General features: G+C 43.0%; 1 protein-coding gene across 5 annotated transcripts in view; it reads left to right on the forward strand.

The window, feature by feature from the left end:
• The first annotated feature begins 874 nt into the window (after positions 1-874).
• LSM14A (LSM14A mRNA processing body assembly factor) overlaps positions 875-20,987 on the forward strand; it is a 62,979-nt gene continuing 42,866 nt past the window's right edge. For 2 of the 5 annotated variants that reach the window (XM_055145761.1, XM_055145763.1), the window contains exon 1: positions 880-1,179. In XM_055145761.1, coding sequence (XP_055001736.1) covers positions 1,059-1,179 — 121 coding nt within the window. In that variant the 5' untranslated portion in view covers positions 880-1,058. Of the gene's footprint in view, positions 1,180-20,987 lie in introns of all 5 variants that reach the window. The other 3 variants (XM_055145760.1, XM_055145759.1, XM_055145762.1) reach the window with 3 other exon arrangements.

The following is a 20,987-nucleotide window of genomic DNA, read 5'->3' on the forward strand; positions in this document are numbered from 1 at the left end:
TAGCCCAGGAGGGCCCCAAAGAAGAATAGTCAAATAAATGGCACCAAAGACTTCAGTGAAGATTCAGTTAAGAGGGGGAAAGCAGGGATATGGCTTTAACCACACTAATTGGCCCATGAAGACATCGGACTGGAGTAATTGCCGAATCCATGGATCATAAAACTGATCAGAGCTGCAGATCCTAGCGATTGTTTTTTGGTCTGTGCGCACTGAAAGCCGCCCTACCTCGGGTGAGACCACCTGGAATGCTGGACAGAGTCCCAGGCAGAGAAGGGGAGAAGAGAGAGTTGGTGTTGGGGCTCGGACGGCGTTATTGGTCAGTGACAGCTCAGCGAATGATGCTTAATTGGGGAAGGGGTGCCGCAAATCTGCTTTATTTGGGGGTGGGGTGGAGACACAAGCTGGGGCGTTCAGGAGATCATGCGATGCTGGGATGCAAGCTGGGCCTCCTGTCTGCAAAGCCTGCACTGCAGCCTGCCAAGCTATCTCTCGGCCCCGGGGATCGGGTCCGAAAAGGAGCTCTACAGGAACTAGGAGGCGGGTGGGCAACTACCCGGAAAGAGGGAATCCGCGTTTGCCGAAGCAGCCGCGGCCGAGATCTAGATCCAAGTCTGGGGCAGACGGAGGCATCCTCGGAGGGCACGAAGACTGCCCGCAGAGGGTCCCGGAGGCCGGGAAGCCAGCGGCCTTCCTCCGACACTTGTCTCTCCAGCTGCGCGCACCAGCAGGGCCCGGCCCGAGCCGACCGGACGGACAGCCTCGCTCCGCGCCGCGCCGCGCCGCGCCCCCCTCCGCCCGGCCGGCCGCCGAGTCTCGCGAGAGCCAGGCTCGCCGGCCCAGCATGCCCCGCGCCGCCTCCGCTGCTGCCGCCGCCGCCGCCGCCGCGCCGCGGCTAGAGGGCGGGAGGCTGGGGGGAGGGTAGCGGAGCCGGCGCCGCCGCCATGTTGGCTGTGAGGCGGCTGCTGTAGGCGCCGGCGGAGCGAGCGGCTGCGCGGAGCGGCGGCGGCGTGGGATCTGCCTGTCTGCGAGCGGCCCGGAGCGGCGGCGGCGGCGGCGCCATGAGCGGGGGCACCCCTTACATCGGCAGCAAGATCAGCCTTATCTCCAAGGCGGAGATCCGCTACGAGGGCATCCTCTACACCATCGACACCGAGAACTCCACCGTCGCCCTCGCCAAAGGTACGCCGGGCCGGGCCTCGCCTCGTGCCGCGGGGGGCGGCCCCGGGCCCCGGCCGCGCCGCGCTCCCCCGCCGGGCCGCCGCTCGCCGCCGGCGCCCCTGCCCGCCCCCGGGCCCCGGGCGTCGCGGCCCGGCCCGGCCGCGGCCTCCCCCGGGCTCGGCGCCTCCATCCGGGCCCTCCGGGACCCGGGCGGCGGGGCGGGCGGGGCGGCCTTGAAGTCCGAGAACGGGCCCGGAGAACACGGACGTCTGTTGTCTTCCAACGAGGAAATTCCGTGGTTCTGCCGCCCCTAACTGCAAAACGAAGCCGGAGGGGCCTCGGAATTGGGGGGTTTTTTTTGTTTGTTTGTTTATTGGCTTGTTTTTTTGTTTCTTTGCTTTCCGCCCTGTTGGGAGTTGGAGCGCCGAGGTGGTGCTTCTTGCAGACCACCCATCGCTCACACACACACACAAAAACGCACACGCACACACACATCCATACACATACACACCTGTTTTTTTTCCCCCGCCCCCCCTCTTCTATTTTTCCTCCCGGCTGTGCATCTCTTCGATTCCTCAGGTGCACCGTGAAGTCCTGCCTGCGCCCCAACTTTGGGCTTCGCTCCTCCCGGCGGCGCGCGCACCCCCCCCACCTTCCCCCCCTCGCCCGCACTTGGCCCGTCAGTCCGGGCTGTTGACCTGCGTGCGGGACCCGCAGCCTCCACGGCCGCTCGTGCAAGCCGCGAGGGCGTGCGTGTTGCGACGCTCGCGGCCACCTGCGGTCAGGAGGGGCTCTGTAGCCACGCGGCCCCCGGTGTGGTGGGCAGTGGGCGCCGGCTGGACCCCCCCACATGCGCGCCCCCACCCCGGGGAGGTGGAAGGTTGCCTGACCCCCAGCTAATACCCAAACATTTTGTTTCCTCGCACACGTGCTGGCGCCCCCTCCCCCGCCCCAACGCCGCGCCCGCCCGGGGTGGGGAAGCCAGGGGGGTGTGCAAGGCCATAAACTTGAGTTTCTTCTAGATCTTAAAAGGAAATCTGCCGCATGATAGGAATGGCGCTCTGGACAAGAGCTGAGTGCTGAAAGGGATTAAGGGGCATACATGATAACCTGTAATGTACCAGCCTTGGGGACCTTGATGCCCTTTTGGGGTAGGGAGATGCGAGAGGGAGGGGGAAGGAAAGTGTCTGGGCGGGTGGGCGGGAGGGCGACTAGATACAGTGGTGGTGGGAAATGTACACAGGTGAAGGAGGGATGGGTGATAGAACTTTGTATTACTGTAACCCAATCATGAACAAGATTGTAACTATTTCATGGTGATTCAGTTTCCAAAGAAATCGGGGCGGGGGAGGGGGGGCTGGTGGGCGCCCACCTTCTCGTAGATTACAGGGACCTGCGCGTGCATTTTCCCCGTAGGTCCACCGAGGGATTCAACATACTCAGTCCCCAGTATGCAGAGGAAGCTGCCACCTAAAGTTCGTGATGCTCTGGAGCGGGGAGGATGGTGAGGAAGGTAGAGCTCTGAGATGAGGATTAAGGTAGTGGCAGGTCTGTGGGTTTGTAGCCAAAAAAAAAAAAAAAAAGACAGATCTTGGACTGATAGGAGAATCGTTTCACATTATCAGTGTTTTTTTTGTTTGTTTTTGATGTACCTACTGTATCATTTTGAATAGTAATTCTTATTCCTGTCTAGGGAGTTTTAATGTTATTTTATTTTGCTTTTTCTTGACGCCCTGTGGGCACGCCCCTTACCTTCTGGGGACGGGTGGCTCACCAGGCAGTGCTCAGGACTCACTCCCGGTCGGGCCCAGGTTCCAGTAACGAACTCCCAGTCAGCTGCATTCATGGAAAGCAGTCGTAATCTCTCTCTGCACCCCCTGCCCCTCTCTCTCTCTCTCTCTCTCTCTCTCTCTCTCTCTCTCTCTCTCTCTCTCTCTTTCTCTCTCTCTCTCTCTCTCTCTCTCTCACACACACACACACACACACATATATTTACATGGATATTCATTGTAATATTTTAGCTTTTATGACTTAAGGGTTATGACTTACGGGTCTCAACAGCTCTTGATGAGAACTACTTCCGTACATCCAGGCTGGAAATAGTATTGCTTAGTCAAGTGTTTTGATAACTTTAAGCAGCTTTTTTATTCCCTTTTTTTTTTTAATCCTAATCTGAGTTTCAGTGAATTTTGCCTAACCTGAATTTCAGTGCCAGCATAGATGCCTTCCTGTTGGCTGTGTGCTTTGACTCTTTAGAGCGGTGGACAGGTCACACTGTGCTTCCAGTGGGTTGCGGGGGCTGAGGAGCTGAGGGGGCCACCCAGAACTATGTGCCCCTGCTCTCTTATCTGTCCTGCCACAAATCCATACATGTCAAGGATTTCTAAAGTATTAAGTGGTTTTTAAAAATTAAAAATAAAAAGACAGGTGAACGCCACAGCTGGATTTATGTGCAAACCTCTACCCTTCCCCCCATCCCCAGTGGTAACAGGGGAAGAGAATTGGAATTGGAGGAATAAAATATATTTAAAACAAATGAAACTATGATTATACCCTTTTATACAGGAATCTAGAAACATCTATGTTTTAATGCTCTACAAAAATCAGTCTTTTTGACTTGTCTAAAGATGGTAAACATTTAGTCTCTAGTTTAAATCATATACCAAACATAATTTGATCTCTTTACCATCCTTCGGCAATTGCTCTAAAGTATAGCAATAAAAAGGTTTATAATCTTTGAATTTTTTAGTCATTGATATTTTGTGTGCCCTTTGGTATTTAATCCCAATAACAATACATTTTTGAATTGTTACATAATAACAGGGACTAGAGGGATAGCACCATAGCACAGTGGGTAGGGCGTTTACCTTGCACTCGGCTGACCCAGGTTTGATTCCTCTGTTCCTCTCTGAGAGCCGGGCAAGCTACCGAGAGAATCCCACCCGCAGGGCAGAGTCTGGCAAGCTACACCTGGCATATTCCATATACGCCAGAAACAGTAACAAGTCTCACAATGGAGATGTTACTTTTGCCTGCTAGATTAATAAGAGGATGACAGTACTACATAATAATACATGCTGTTTCTTAAGTCATAGTGTTTAATGTGCAACAGTTTCCAGAATTTCTCCTTGCAAAAACTAATTATCAAATTGATATTTTACATAGCAGTATCTAAACTCAGTCTGCTTTATAGCAATCAACAGTACCTAATTCAAATTTCAGAAATAAAAATGGGGTGTCTTTAAGTTTTAAAATATACATGATATAATTTGATACCTGAAATTCTACCTATTTTGAAATGTGGGCAAAGAATTAACAATCTAGCACGTTAAAACTAAAACTTATTTGTGGAACTTAGAATATTGTATACATTTGGATTTAGAAATTCATGCCATCCTTCCTAAAGTATAAGTTCATTTCTGACTAAGAAACATTCTTAGAATTCATTTTTGGATGATAATTTATGCTGGAGGCAAATTTCCCTGTATGGTAAAACTATTATACATGTGGGAAAGATTTTTAAATAAAATGAATTTTTAAAAACTTCTTTCCCAGACCAAAAAAATAATGTTAAAAGGGCCAGGGAGATGGTACAAAGTAATTGCACTGAGTACTACATATGATCCAGGTATCAATTCCAGGCCTCATGCCTACAAGTAAGCCTTCTAACATTGAGCTTTCCCTTCTCCCTACATGATATTTTTCAACAAAGAACCTGTAGCTATGTTCCTAGTGGCCTCCCACACCTGCATCTTTCTATCATGACTAAGTACCCTCTTAGGCTCTGTATAAATATTATTTTAAGGAGATGGAGAGAGAATACAGTGGATAGAGCATTTAGCTTAACATACAGCCAGCCCAGGTTTGATAACCTAGTACCACATGTTTCCCTAAACACCACCAGGAATGATCCTGAGCACTGCTGGGTATGGCCCCCAAACAACAACAACAAAAAAAAAAACCAAAAAAAAAAAGTGTGTTATATATAGTTTTGACATTTGTAGTATCGTGTGTTTTGGTGTTGCCTTTTTTGTTTGTTTACTGGTTTCTCTCGGTAAATAGAAGTTCTTGATTTTGTTTGGTTGGTTTTTGTTTTGGGGCTCATGCCTGACAGTGCTCAGATTACTCCTGCCTTGGTACTCATCATTTCTGGTGGTGCTGATGGGGGGGGGGGGCGCTTTATATGTGGTGCAGAGCATCAAACTAGGATTGGCTCTGCTTCTTAACTCCTGTGTACTGTCTAAGCCCCTTGTGTGTGTTTGTTTCAGGTTTTGGACCACATCTAGCTGTGCTCAGGTACTTGGGCTATGCCAGCACTTTGTTTAGGGAGCACTCCTAGTGCTCCAGGGACCATGTTCCTAGGACCAATCCATGTCTCCAGCATGCAAAGCATATGCTCCTGCCCATTGAGCCATCTGTGTGACACCCTGACATTTCCTTTCAGTCACTTATATTTTCTAACTTAAGTGATACTTGTATCCATTTTACTTTTAGCTTTTGTTGTTGCATTATGTTGCAGTATCCCTGTATGAGTATAGCATTTTAGTTTTAACATGCAGTTAAAACTAAATTGTTTACAGTTTCTGGCTATCATGAACTTTATGGCTGTAGTCTCTATAAGCATTTGTATTTAAGAGCACTGAAAGGCATGTTTATGAAATTTTCTAAGAATTCAACTAGAATTTGAATTACAAGATCATAGGAAATACTTCTTTATTAGAGTAAAACTACGTTTTCTGAAGTGTTTTTTCACAGTCTTTAAGTTATTAACATTTGAGGGTTTTGGTTGTTTCCTGTTCTCACCAACATAAATATTTAGTATCAGATATTTGAATTCTGGTCAGTCTGCGGGGTTTGTAGTTGTATGCATTTGTACTCTTCCTGATTACTAAAGAGGTGAACACCTTTCCCCTTTGGGTGCGGGTGGGGGGAAGCGCACATCGCTCTGCTAAGGGACTACTCCTGGCTCAGCACTCAGAAATGGCTCCTGGCAGTGCTGGGGGACCCTGTGGGATGTCTGGGATTGAACACTGGCTGGCTGGCCTCCTGTGAGGCCAACCCACCCTACCAGCTATATTATCTCTCTGGCCTCGCCTTTGAAATCTTACGCCTATTTTTCTGTTGAAGTACTTGCTTGTCTTTCTACCTAGAGTTTTGGAATTCTGAACATGAATCCTTTGTTGAATCGGATACCGCAAAGTGCCTTTTGCTATTTGGGGGGGTGGGGGTAGAGGGAGGTGTAGCCTCACCTGTAAGGAAAGCGCCTTAACTCCTATACTATCTTCCCAACCCTGTTTTCTTCCAATAAACAGAAGTTCTTTATTTTAATGTAGACATAAATGTGTATAGGTCTTTTCCTTTATGGCTTCTTTTATTTTGTTTTAGGATTTTTTTCATTATCCCAAGGTTATGGAGATCTTTCCAGAACATACTGCTTTGCCTTTTCACATTTAGGTGTGTATTCACCTGATACTGATTTGTGTATGGTGTGAGATACTTAATTTCTTAAATTTAGTGTGGGATTCACTTGGTTTATATGGTCCAGACTATAATTTACATTCTTGACTTGTCTATAACTTATAATTTAAATCCGTCTGGAACTATAAAATACTCTTGAAATTTTGAAGTAGTTATATTTGATGTGGCATGTAATTAGGCTGACCATGTGACCTGGTTTGTTCTGGTGGAAAGTCCTTATTTGTGCCTGTTGTTCTGGCATAATTATTAAAATGTCCCTTTTCTCTCTTGAAAAGATTCATTTTAGGAATGGGGAGATGATTCAAAGTTCTGGAGCCTTGTGTGTTGAAGCCCTAGGCCTGGCTAGGTGTGGTTCTGAAGCCCAAAAAAAGTAAAAATATTGACGTCCAGTTTGGGTAATAAATTGTATGGTCTCACTGTGCATATATGAAATCCAGTTCCAGAGTACCACCAAGTGGGTGATGTCCTTTATTTTTTGTTAGATTTCACAGACTTACTATAGTCATATAAAAGTGAAATTGAGGTAAATGTGACAAGCTTCTCAAGTCTCCTGCAGTTTAGCTTTTTAAACTCTGGGTTGTAACCCAACCTGTAGGGGAGAGGGGCTTGAACAAATCTTATTTATAAAAAGTTTACTTATGACTTATTATTTTTACTGGTTATTGTTACCAGTAACAATGCTGGGTCTCATTCCCCACCCTGAAAGAGCCTCCAATGTGGCATCGTTGGGAAGGACGAGTAAAGAGAGGCTTCTAAAATCTCAGGGCTAGGACGAATGGAGACGTTACTGAGACCGCTCAAGAAATTCGACGATCAACGGGATGATGATGATGATGATGATGATGATGATGATGATGATGATTAGTGTTTTATCTACATACCTATATCATATATCCAGGGTTGTGTAAAATATCTTTGATATAGGGGTTATGCACAAGTGGGAAAAGTTGTTTTTGGTTTTGGTTTTGGTTTTTGGGTCACACCCGGCGACGCATAGGGGTTACTCCTGGCTCGTGCACTCAAGGATTACTCCTGGCGGTGCTCGGGGGCCATATGGGATGCTGGGAATCGAACCCCGGTCTGCCGCGTGAAGGCAAACACCCTACCCGCTGTGCTATTGCTCCAGCGGGAAAGTTTTTAAAAACTGTATGCTAAAGAAGTCTTCAAGGCAGCCTACAAAGACCCCAATGCAATCGGTTAAGTTGTGGTTTATTTCTTGTAGTTTGAGCTGCTTTCTACCATTGATCATGACCTAGATATTTTTGCTTATTTACACATAATTATTTTCTTTTTCACCCACCCGTGCTTCTGGAGTAAATGAGTATTTACTTAATGAATGAGTAAATGGAAATGATTTGGCATTTTAACTTATTAAATCATTGGTTTTGAGAGCCACTCCTTGCGATGCTCAGGGATCACTCCTGGCGGGGACCGTATGGTGTGCCCGTGTTTGAACCTGGCTTGGCCACATGCAAGACAAGTGCCCTCGTGAGTGAACTAGAACTCCAGCCTCTTAATTTACTAATTTTAAAGAAACCTCTTAGAGGTAGTTCCAACTAAAGTTTTCATGATACGTTATTTTGGATAGTGGGGGTATAAAGGGGAAATACCGAGTGTTGGATGTGTGAAGCCCTAGGCTTGAGTCCTGGCACTGAAACTAAAAAGGAAAAAGATAATGGTATGATTGGGAATACAGAGTTTTACTCCAGCTTAATTGTAATTTTTGTTTAAACTATAAGAGAAGTTGGATGGGCCAAGCACTGCCAGGTGAGGCCTTGTAGCAATAAAACATAAAAGAATACAGTTCAAAGGAACAATCCATTTTGGATGTTAAGACTTACCAAGTGTGGCATGCCTGAACTATTTTTTTTTTTTTTTTTTTTTTTTTTTTTTTTTTTTTTTTTTGCTTTTTGGGTCACACCCGGCGATGCACAGGGGTTACTCCTGGCTCTGCACTCAGGAATTACCCCTGGCCGTGCTCAGGGGACCATATGGGATGCTGGGATTTGAACCCGGGTCGGCCGCGTGCAAGGCAAACGCCCTACCCGCTGTGCTATCTCTCCAGCCCCCTGCCTGAACTATTTGTAATGTTTCCTGTTCTCTGTCTCAGTGTGATGCCTAAGCATATACCGAAGATTTCATCCTTCTGAGTGGGAGCTCTAAAGTCACGGGTTTTTATGTTATATGTCACTCTGTCCTTAGTGACTAGCACAGTGCTTGATACAAAGCAGGCCCTCCATAAATAGTTGGACAAATGAAAGGATAAATGTAGCTGTTGGAGGTTTCTAGGTATGGAAATTTCAAAACCAAAGTGCACATATTTCCTTATAAATTTTGTATAAGATGAGTGAAATCCTTACCATATAATTAGCTATCCTTGTATAGCTAATCCTTGTATAGCCATCACTCAAATAGAAAGCAGGGTTGACACTGTAAGTAGGAAGATACTGTGTAAAGACAAATCTTATAATCCAACTTTTGAGATTTGTTTATTTGGGCTGGGGTAGTTTGGCCCACACCCCCATGGTGCTCAGGACCTCTTGGCAGTGCTCAGAGAACTATATATGGTGCCCAGGATTGAACCAGGAGCTGCATGCAAGAACCTTAATCTCCAGCTGGTTTTGTCTGTTTGCTTCCCTAAGCGATTGGTGGAGGAATGTGAAAGCAGTAAGCGGTGACACACTATTTCCTTACTCATCTACTGAGTCTTCCTTCTCCATTGGCATAGATTACCCGCTTCTTGATCATTAACTATGATCAAAAGACTATAATTCCAGAGAAGTGGGAGAGCTTTTTGTCATGGATAAAGTAACTGTGATGTGCCGTATTGATTTTCTGCATTCACTGATGATTTTGAAGCCTAAACCCAGCAATTTGTAAAATCACTACGAGGAACATAAAAGATCTAGTGAAAGGTCAAGAAGCAGTTTTCTTCTGGTTTCCCTGTTCAGTGAATTCACCAAAATGTGAAGCATTGGAAACAGCTGCTGCTGCTGCAGAGCACAGAAATTGATGATTCTGGGAGGTTTACATACAGTCAGGTGCAAAAAAAGTAAGTTTATTTTCCACTGGACTAAGGTTAACCAGGCTTTCTGAGTCAGAAGTGAAGAAAATGGCATAACACCTGAAGAAAGTAACAGAGGGAAAGAAATAGTTAAATCTTTTCTGTGCAAGACACATAATGAGAGTTTTGTTTTGTTTTTAACCAAGTGCCAAAGTAACGAAAATAGCCGTCATTGAGTATGGTTTCACTTGAATTTAATTAATTCAGAATAGAAAACTGTAGTGTGGGGCCAGAAGATAGCACAGGTGTTTATAAGTGCTTGTCTTACTGTAGCTCACCCTAGTTGGATCCCAGATTCTGCAGGTGGTCCCGAAATCCAGAAAAAGTAATCTCTATAGAAAAAAATTACAGAGGGGGCCGAGAGTTAGTACAGCAGGTAGAGCGTATTTGCTTTGCACTTGGCCGACCTGGGTTTGATCCCATATGGACCCCCAAGCACTGCCAAGAATAATTCTGGGTATTGCTGGGTAAGTCCCCTTATGCCCCCCCCCCCAGAAAAAAATGCTATAGAAAATTGTTTTACCTGATGCTTTGAAGTGATACCTTAATTAGCTTTTGTAAAGAGAATATTGTAGAAGTACCCTGTTAATAAATAATGGGTAAGTCTGTAAAATATTATATTCACAAGGCCAGAGCAATAGTTACAGCAGGTAGGGCATTTTCCTTGCCGGTAGCGGCCCACCTATTTTCAACCTGGACACCACATGTCCCCAGAGTCCTATCAGAAGTGATCCCTGACCTCAGAGCTAGGGAAAAAACCCTGAGCACTGCTGGATGTGGCCCCCCAAAATGTTTATATATATATATTTTTTTTACACACACATACACATATATATATATCATTTCATCCCCTTTTAACTTACAGACTTAAATAATTCTTTCCCCTCATAGTATTTTTCCTTCCCTCCCAAATCTTTTAAGGTACTCTGATTTCTTTCCCATAAAATGAAGCACTACTCTCAACTGCATTACTTCATTTCTGTCTCCTGCCACTTTTCTATTCTTCACAACAAAACTGTTTGAAGTTGTCATTTATACTAATTACTTGGTAGTATCTTTTGAACCCACTTTTAAGTTTTTGTTCCCACTGATGAACTTATCAAGAGTTTTTACCATAATCTTCTTGACTACTAAGTAGTATATGGCAGGATTGATATGTTCTCCTTGAAAGACTATTTTTTTTTCCACCTTTTTGTTTCTTCAACCCCTAAACCTCCAGTCTTCATTTTCATGTTTCGCTCACAAGTGTTTCTGGTGCTATCAGCTTTATTTTCAAAATATATTCAGAATTTGACCTGTTACCCCTTCTTTTTCTTGTTTTGATTCTGGTTTGGGGGCCACACCCAGTGATACTCAGAGTTAGACAGACCTAGCCCTGGATTGAGGAATTACTCTTGGCGGTGCTCAGGGGGCCTTCGGGAGCGCCAGGGATCCAACTGTGGTCAGCCACGTGCATGGCAGAGGCCTTACCTGCTGTAGAAGAGCACTGGCTCTGACTGTCCACTGGTTCACTGTCTCCTACTAGTCTGTGTCAAAACACTCGGGGTTCCTCTTTTGTGCTTACATTATTGACTTCTTGATTCTCCTTCCCCTGCCCCAACAGTGCTTGAATGCATCTTCGTCATTTTTCTTTCTAAATGGAGTTTGTAGGGAGCGGTTTTTGAAGTAAATATGTTTTCATTGATACCTTGATTGGTTGCTGAGTGATTGGAAATTCTAAATTGTTTAATGGATTTTATAAGTTGCTGGTTTTGTCTTCTAACATTCTGATGTTGCTGTTGTCCTTCTGAATCTGTCACTTCTCTCTGAAAGTTTTTGTTCTTGGAGTTGAAATTTTACTGCATGGACAGGATTATAGGCTGGGTGGCCCTTCTTTAGGGGTTTGCTGTGAACCTTGTTCCCGAGACTTAAAACTCTTTAACCAAATAAATGTGTTCATTCCTTGTCTTTCTGCCTCCTGTCTTTACCTCCTGTCCCCACTCCCATTTTTTGTTTTTCCATCTTCTCTTGGACACATGCCCTCTTATTTTTTTGTTCTTACATAATTTTTAAAGTTTCTGTCTTTTAGTTTTATAGTTTGGGAGATTAAAATATAAAACCACAAGAAAGAATGCCCAACTGAAAGCAGCTTCAAGAGCCTAGATTAAATTGAGCTTGTGTCGATTAGACATGCTTTTACTTTTCCTTCCTGTTGCTAAATCCTTCTAAAATGCTGAGCCTTTTTTTTTTTTCTTCCAAGTTTAGGCACAAATCATAAAGGATAAAGTAGATTTGGGAAAGGAGGCAACAGACAACAAAATTTTCTAGGCTGAAAAAGCAAATGATTAGCAAAATTAGTAAAGCTAGAACCTAAATAGTAGATAATCTAATTTGAACCCAAATTTCTAAAAGGCTCAGAAATTGACCTAACTAGGTATGGTGAAAATTGAAAACTATGAATGAATTAGTAGTAAAGCTGGAGCTAAAAACAAAAATTAGAACTGAGAGTTTTTTCAACAGAGGTCAGTCTCCAAATCCTTGTGCTTCTCATACACAGTTGGATCACTAATCGACTTTAACCCTAGGGTTCCACGGACATCTAGGCACAGCCGAAGAAGTGCAAATAGAGCTAGGGGAAATGTGCATCTTCCTGGTGCTATGTTAGGTTTCAGGAAACAGGAAAGCAGTATGGAAAGGTTCTTGAGGACCCAGCAGCATGTTATGCTTTGGGCCCTAAAGACAAGTCACAACATGAGGAGAGTATTTTGGAAGAAGTTTACCCTTGCAGCCTCAGAGCGTTTGCTGTCTATTGGGAGACCAAACACACAGACAAGTTCAAATTCTGAGCTTCATTCTGGCCCAAAATAGCAGTTAATTTAAGCTGGAAACCATATCAGCTGTGTTAAGGACAGTCAGGTTTCAAATACAGAAACATGGTCTTTTCACTAGTTTTTGAGGAAATGCTGCAGCTTGAGAAAGAAGTAACTCCCCAAAGGGGAAGAAGTAACAGTTTTAAAAGGCTCAAGGACAATGAAAGTTTGTCCCAAAGATGACTCCTTTTAAAAAATTCAGCCCCTTTTTAAAAGTCTAGTTTGTCATTTGACTAAATGGCTAACAAGTCTTTAGTTTTCATGGTCAAATTTTTTTTCAATTGACTCAAACATGAAATATAGTTACAAAGGTTTTTTTGTTTTGTTTTTATTTTGTTGTTGTTTTGGGTTTTTTTGGGGAGGGTTGGCTTTTTGGGTCACACCTGGCAATACTAGGGTTACTCCTAGCTCTGCACTCAGGAATTACACCTGGTGTTGCTCAGGGGACCATATGGGATGCTGGGGATCGAACCCAGGTTGGTTGTGTGCAAGGCAAACGCCCTCTCCACTGTGCTATTTATTGCTCAGGCGCCTACAAAGCTGTTCATGTTTGAGACACTTCAATCATAGTGTCCCAACACACATCCCTTGTAGATTCTTTAGGATTTTCTTATCTTGTCTGCAAATAGTGAAAGCATAACTTCCTTCCTATCTGGATGCCCTTAATATCTTTTTCTTGCCTAACTGCTATGGCAGGTACTTCCAGTACTATATTGAGTAGGAGTGGTGAGAGTGGGCAATCTTGTCTTGAGCCTGATCTTAAGGGGAAAGCCTTTAGTTTTTCCACATTGAGAATTATGCTTGCTGTGTGCTTATGGTAGATGGCTTTGAATGTATTGCCAAAAGTTCCCTCAGCTCCCATTTTGTTGAGTTTTAATCATAAATGGGTGCTGGATCTTGTCAAATGCTTTCTCTGCATATATTGATATGAGCACATGGTTTTTATTTTTCCTTTTATTGATTTGGTGTATTATGTTGACTTGTGAATATTTACCATCCTTGCATCCCTGGGATAAATCCTACTTGGTCATCTTTTTGATGAGTTGTTCTATATGCCAGTATTTTGTTGAGGATTTTTGCATCTGTATTCATTGGGGATATATATTGATCGTTAATTTTCTTTTTTTTTTGTGGTGTCTCTGTCTGCTTTGGGCATCAGGGTGATATGTGCCTCAGTGAAACTGTTTGAGAGTGTTTCTGTCTCTTCAATTTCCTGGAAAAGCTTAAAGGATTAGCAGTACTTCCTCTTTAAAGGTTTGAAAGAATTCACTAGTGAATCCATCTGGGTCTGGGCTTTTGTTTTGGGGGAGAGGTTTGATTACCTTTTCAATTTCCTCACTGGTGACAGGTCTATTTAGGCATACCAAATTTTCTTGGTTCATCCTTGGGAGGTTATAGGAATCTAGTAATTTATCCGTTTTTTTCAAGGTCCCCCTGTTGTAAAGATTCTCAGAGTAATCTCTGATGATCCTATGTAGTTTGTGTTGTGATATCCTCTTTTGCATTTCCGATTTAGCTTATTAGAGCTCTGTGTGTGTGTGTGTGTGTGTGTTTTTCTTCGTGAGTCTTGCTAGTAGTTTATCAATCTTGTCTCAAAGAACCAGCTCTTGGTTTTGCTGATCTTTTGTGTTGTTATTGTTGTTGTTGTTGTTTTGATTCCAGCTCTTTGATTTTTGCTCTACATTTATTATTTCATTTTTCCTGCACGGTCTATTTTAGAAACATTTTTAGGCTATAAAGTGACTTGCAAATCTAGCTTTAGAAAAGGACCAGAATAATACAGCTTGCCTTTCACACCAAGGATCCTGGTTTGATTTCTGGCATCCCCCAAGCACTGCCAGGAGTAGTCCCTGAGTATTGATGGGTGTAGCCCAAAAACAAAAAAAGAAAATCTGTGCTGATGGTATTGTATGAAAATTGATTAAGTGGAAGGGAGAAGCTGACGATAGTGAAGTCAGTTGGAACATTTTAAAGAGTTTGGGAAGGGGAGTGATAGTACAGGGCCTTTCATGCAGCCAACCCGATTTCCACCTCTAGCACCACATGCAGGCTGCTGAGCATCACCAGGTGTGACCCCTAATCAAAACAACAAAAAAATTAAAGGAGTTTGAGGAAGAGGAAAGGCATGCTTTAACTAGTTAAAACAGAAAAGAACAGTTCTGAGAAGTTAGGAAAATGAGCTGGCTTTCTAAAAGTTTGCTTCAGAGGGCCCAGAGGAATATTGCAGTGACTTTGAATTCCTGCCTTGTAAGCATATATGGTCATGAGTCCAAATTCCTGGTGTCACCATTTGTGCTGAGCACAGTTTGGGGCAGCTCTGCTCTCTGCACTCCCTCCCTGGTGCTACAGATATTTTCCAGTTGCACCACATTCCAGGTATGTGCAAGCACCACAGAAGGATGCAAGCCCCAGTGAGCACCACAGCTAAGATCTGCAAGCACTGCAGCAGTCACTTTGGTATAACCCTTAGCAGGCACCACAGCCGGCTTGTATGCGACCCCTGGTGATTGTGGCAGCAGTGACAGGGAAGGTAGGGAAGGAATATAGAATAAAATCAAAGCTAATTTCCATCCCTTTCCATAAAGATGCTGCTGACAGAAGGGCATCTCCTTAGAGCTGAAACCACACAAAAGCATTGAAAGTCAAGAAAGCAGTGCTACAACGAGTTCACAGCCTTGCACAAAAAGATCACATCCACACCCAGCTGCCCACACCCGAGACTTGGGCCCACATATCCCCAGAAGACACCCCTAGAAGAAAGAGACCTCTATGCCAGCCTCAGGTTCTCTCCAACCCGAGTCAGCTGTGAATGAAACACGGAAGACAACACAGTTTCATTGTGACTGTGAAGTCCAGCAAACACCAAATGAAACAGGCTGGGGAAAAGCTCTGTGACCCTGATGTGGCCTGGGTCAGTCCCCGAGTCAGAGCTTTGGGAGAGTGGAAGACATGGATTCAGCTGGCTTCTCACCAGGATATCATGGCTGTTGTCCTCGAAGCTAGCTAAATCTACATTACACATTTGTTTTCACCTTAAAATTTTTCTTTTAAAAATTAATTGTAGGGGCTGGAGTGATAGCACAGCGGGTAGGGCGTTTGCCTTGCACGCGGCCGTCCCAGGTTTGATTCCTAGCATCCCATATGGTCCCCTGAGCACAGCCAGGGGTAATTCCTGAGTGCAGAGCCAGGAGTAACCCCTGTGCATCTCTGGGTGTGACCCAAAAAGAAAAAAAAAAATTTAATTGTAAAGAAACAGGAATTGCATTATCTTGCTATATTTAACCACTGGCCATCAGCATCCCCCCCTCATCCGTGTTCCTTGTTGTTTATAATCAAATTATTTGTTGTTTACATAAAGAATTGTTTTGGGAAAATGTATGAGTTTTGTTTTATTGGGGACACACTTGATGGTGCTTAGGGAATGCGCTGTGCCAGGAATGAACAGAGGCCCTTGTTATGCAAGGGATATGCTCTACCATTTGAGCAATTTCATGTTTACTAAGAAAATGTGTGGTCAATGAAGATACTACTAGGGATATATTATTCTCTGATAAGAAATGTAGAGCAGTTCTTGCCGTCCTGAGTTTTACAGAAATGTATCAGTCTTCCTTATCTACACTTTCACATTTTCAAAGTGTCCTTTTAAAAATATTTTTAAATTTTTATATTATTACTATTATTTTATTATTACTGTATCAACATATTACTTTCCAGATTGTTCCTTTAGCTTTATAGTTCTCAACATATTCTTTCTCTTTGTGTATGTGTGTGTTTTGTTTAATTTTTAACTTTCAACTGTAGGGGGGCTGCAGGGAATTGAAACCATGGAATTGCACACTCAAACTTTATACTCTACCCCTTGAATGACACCCACAACTCACCATTTCTAAATTCTAAATAATGGCTCACTATTCATTATTTCTTTACACTGAAGTTCTCATCACTGAGGAAAAATATGGGTAAATCTGCATATATTAATAACCCAATGGGAAGACTCTTATATGGAGGAAACAAGTGAAAATGTAAAAGAGAGCGTCATTTCATTAACTAGGCAAGATTTCCAGTCTGTACTGTGGAAAAAATAACTTTGGATTAAAAAAGAATATAAGGATCTTCTTCCTCTAAGAACACAAGGAAGAGGAAAGAGTGAGGATGATGAAGTGTATAAATGAACAGGATACAAGACTCTTTGGTTCTTTTTAGTAAAATGGGTAGTTCTTTTATCTTTAGAGATAAGTAGTAAGGAATTTTAAATTGCTAAGGAGTTTAGGTTGGGGGACTGGGGAGTGTTTGGGGCCACACCCAGTGATGGAACCTAGGTTGACCACATGCAGGGCAATTGCCTTACCCTTATATTTCCTTCTCAGCACCAAGAATTCACTTAAATAGCTTATTTAAAGAGATAAAAGGAAAGTCATCTGAGTTGATGACCCACAAGATAGAGGGGGTTTCTATCCTTGTATATATAAACTGACGAGAGGGCAGGGAGGTCATTCAGTGATGTCTGAGTGACAGGTCTGTTAGTGGCTACAGGAAGAGATAATAGAGACCAGAGAGATGCTCTAGTACAGTAATGCAGCCTACCTGAAGGAAGGCAGTGAGAGGCCGCAGGTATACCGAAATAAGTTTTCGGCTGTAGTTTTTGTGAGGCTAATTAACTCCAAGTAAAAACCAAATCCTGTTATTGTAATCCTGCTGTCAAGGTCTGTGCAAGAGACATTATAGAAAGATAGTTCATAAATGGTGCTCCTTTCCTATTTAGCAGTTTAAATATGTATGAAACCTTTATGAAGCAGTTTATTCTAGATAGTTGTATATCTCATGATTTCAGCAAGAGTCAGTATGCCCTTGGATGTGTAATAAGAATTGTACTCTGGGAGCAGGAGAGATGGCTGGAAGGCCTGAAGTATATGCTTTGCATGCTACAGTTGCTAGTTTGATCATGCCACTGCCCCCCCAGGCCTCCTTGGAAGCAACCCTTCGAGCACTTCTGAGTGTGGCCCCAAGTGAAAATCAGAATTGTACCCACGGATAAATATCAGAGGAAAAAAAGTACCTAGAACATTTCATCACTGTTGAGTTTTGTTGTTTGTTTTCTGGTTTTTCTATATATGCTGGGCTGGGTTTTATGTTTTTGTTTTTCTCTTTCTCCTATTGATAACCAGTTACTGATATTTGCTATAGTCCATTTTATCCTAAATAGGTTTATATAATTTAACTCAATTTCCATGGTATTAAACAATATTAAGTAATTTGGAAATACTAGCTATTTTTTCACAGTATAATTTAGGAAATATTCATATTCAGCAATATGTAGGCTACTGGGTTAGATAACTATGGGCATTGTGAAGATGATACAGATACAGATCTTATCCTTAAGGTCTTTTGATTCTAGAAGGGGGTGGTTATAAACAATGGTATTTTTAGATATTTTGGGGGTTGTGGGGGAGTTGGGTCACAACCAGTAGTGGTCTTCAGGGCTTAACTCCTCACAGATGGGAATAGGTGCAGTTGGTGATGCTTAATTTGTGTCAGCTGGGTCACAATACCCAAATATTTGGTGAACATTCTGAATGTTTCTGAGGCATTTGCAGGTGGAGGCGGGGGAAGGACAGACTGACATCTGGAAAAATATTCTTCCAGGAAGAAAGTGCAACTCTTCCCTAGATATCTAGCCTCTGTAAATTTTCACAAGCCAGTTCCTTTCATAACTCTGGGGAGAAAGTGTAGAATTCCGGCAGGCAGCCACAATGGAGCTCTTTGGAAAACACTGAGGAAAACTAGCCTGAAATTGAGGGTGGGTTGGTGCAGGAGGATCTGTGTGTAGAAGACTAAAGGCTGACTTTCTGGACTTTCTGGTAACTAGGGTTACCATATAATCTTATTGTAGATTTCCACTTTAATTTACGTAGTCTTAATCTCTTAATTGACTTAATTGACTTTTGAGCATTTCATTTTTGTTTTTGTTTTGGGGCCACACCCAGCAGTGTTCAGGGCTTACTCCTGGTGGCTGTGTGTTCAGGGTTTGAGGATCACTTCCTGGCTGGCTGGGGAGATGGTATTGGGTGCCCAGGATTGAAGCCAGGTTGGGCTCGTGTTGTATTACCTGCTGGCCCCAGACTTTTGGGCTTTTCTTGATTAATTCAGCCTTTCATTTATGAAATCACATTTTCGTATTCAGCAAACTTGCTTTCTCTTCCTTATCAATAGATAGGAGAGCCTAATTTCAAGAGTTTGGATCAGAGGAATCGACTGGTTTGATCCTGGCACCTCTAGAGTCCTCTGAGCATTGCATGGTGTAGCCTCTTGCACCATGTGTGACCAATTCTACCACCGAAGGCCTTGGAGAGCTTTAAATTATGTTGTGTTGGTCATGTTTTACTTGGAAAACTTTGGTATTTTATAATGGAGACGTATTTGGGGAGTTAACCATGTGTGATGTTTGAACATGCCTTGATCTACGGATTTGGGGTGGGGGGTTCACTTTTATTTTTTATTATTTTCTTTTATTGAATCACTGTGAGATAGAGTTACAAGGTTGTACAGGATTGGGTTTCAGTCACACAATGTTCCAGCACCAGTCCCTTCACCGGTGTACATTTCCCACCATCAGTGTCTTCAGTTTCCCTACTGTCATCCCCTCCCCCAGCCTGTCTCTGCTCTATGGCAGACACCTCTCTATCTCCCTCTCTCCCTCTTCCTCTCTTCCCCTCTCTCCCCCCTCCCTCCCTCCCCTCTCCCTACCCCTTTTAGGCAGTACTGTTACTGAAAAGTTATCATGGATATCACTTTACCTCCTTTCAGTACTCAGCTCTTGTCCAGAGTGATCATTTCCAACTATCATTGGATCTGCAGAGAGAGAAGGAGGGGGAGGGAGGGAGATGCAGACAGACAGACAGACAGACAGGGTTGCTGTAGCAGTGCCAGGGATTGAACTCAGGGCTTCATACATTCAGTTGAACCACATCCCCAGATCTGTTCGAGATTTTTCAGGTAAATGATTTTGCCAGATTCTTTACTAATCTTTTTAGAAGATAATCATGGAAGGCATGCTAGTTAATCTTTACTATTTAGTCAGAAGTATGAAGTCATACTCTTCACCACAAATATATTTTCCTATTTTCCACTTTCTTTTAAACATTTTTAAAAGAGAATGATTTTAAACACTTAAAAGAACATTTTTTCCTAACTTAGGGAATGAGAAAAACTAGAATACTTATTAACACAATGTGGCAACATGGTGACGTTTATAATATAGAGAACAATCACCACTAGTTTCAACATTCTAACCCCATTATTATTTTGTGTATTTTCTTCCAGACTATATTTGGAGGTATGTGCTTTATCGAAGTGAAATTTCTGTAACATACAATTAGCCATTATAACTGTATGAGTCAGAGGCATTTAGTGTAGTCACAATGTTGTAACCACCACCTCTCCTTAATTTGAAAAAACATTTCCATCACTTTAGAATTCCCTTACCATTAAGTAATTCTTCCTACTTCTCTCGGCCCCTACCCATTTACCACCACCACCACTTTCTGTTTCTCTGGCTGACTGTACTAAATGTATCATACAGAAGAGAGCGTATAGTGTGTGATGTTTTATGTCTGACTCCTTTCCATTAGTATTTTGTTTTAGAGCTTGTAACGCTTCAACATTTAATTTTATTTACGTCATTGGCGTTTTGGTGGGTGTGTGCTACTGTATGAATACAAAAAAACAATTGTTTATACATTCATCTGTTGATAGGCATTTGAATTTCTTCTACTTTTTGGCTATTATGAATACTGCTTGTGGACACATACATTCAAGGGAAATTGCTGAGTCAAATGGGAATTTTGTTTAATTTTTTAAGGAACATCCAAGCTGTTTTCCACAGCAGCTGATTTTTTTACTAGCAATGTGCAAAAAATTCATTTTCTCCACAGTCTTGCCCATACTTTTTCTTTTTTAAAAAAATTTTTTGGTGTGGGGCCATGACTGGCTGATAGTGCTTGGGTTAGTTTTATTTTTTTATTAAGACCTGTAGTAGTTGCCAAGTAGTGTCTTGCGATGATTTTTATTTCCATAATGATCAGTGATATTAAACACTTTTTCAGAGTTTGTTTCAGTTTCTTTTAAAAGTATTCTTTCAAAGATGGCATTCTTGTATTTTTGTACTGTTCATAATTCTATATGTTCTAGGGGTGGAGAAATAGTATAGCAAGTAGGGCGCTTGCCTTGCATGCTTGCCTTGTCTGACCTGGGTTGGATTCCTGGCATCCCATATGGTCTTCCGAGCACTGCCAAGAATAATTACTGAGTGCAGAGCCAGAAGTCAGCCCTGAGCATTTCCGGGTATGGCTCACCCCACCTCCCAAAAAATCTACGTGTTCTAGATTTGAGACTCTTACGGCTTGCAAATATCTGTCCCATCTATAATTCATCTTTATTAT

Source organism: Sorex araneus, chromosome 8 (assembly GCF_027595985.1).
Source record: "Sorex araneus isolate mSorAra2 chromosome 8, mSorAra2.pri, whole genome shotgun sequence".
Lineage (NCBI taxonomy): Eukaryota > Metazoa > Chordata > Mammalia > Eulipotyphla > Soricidae > Sorex > Sorex araneus.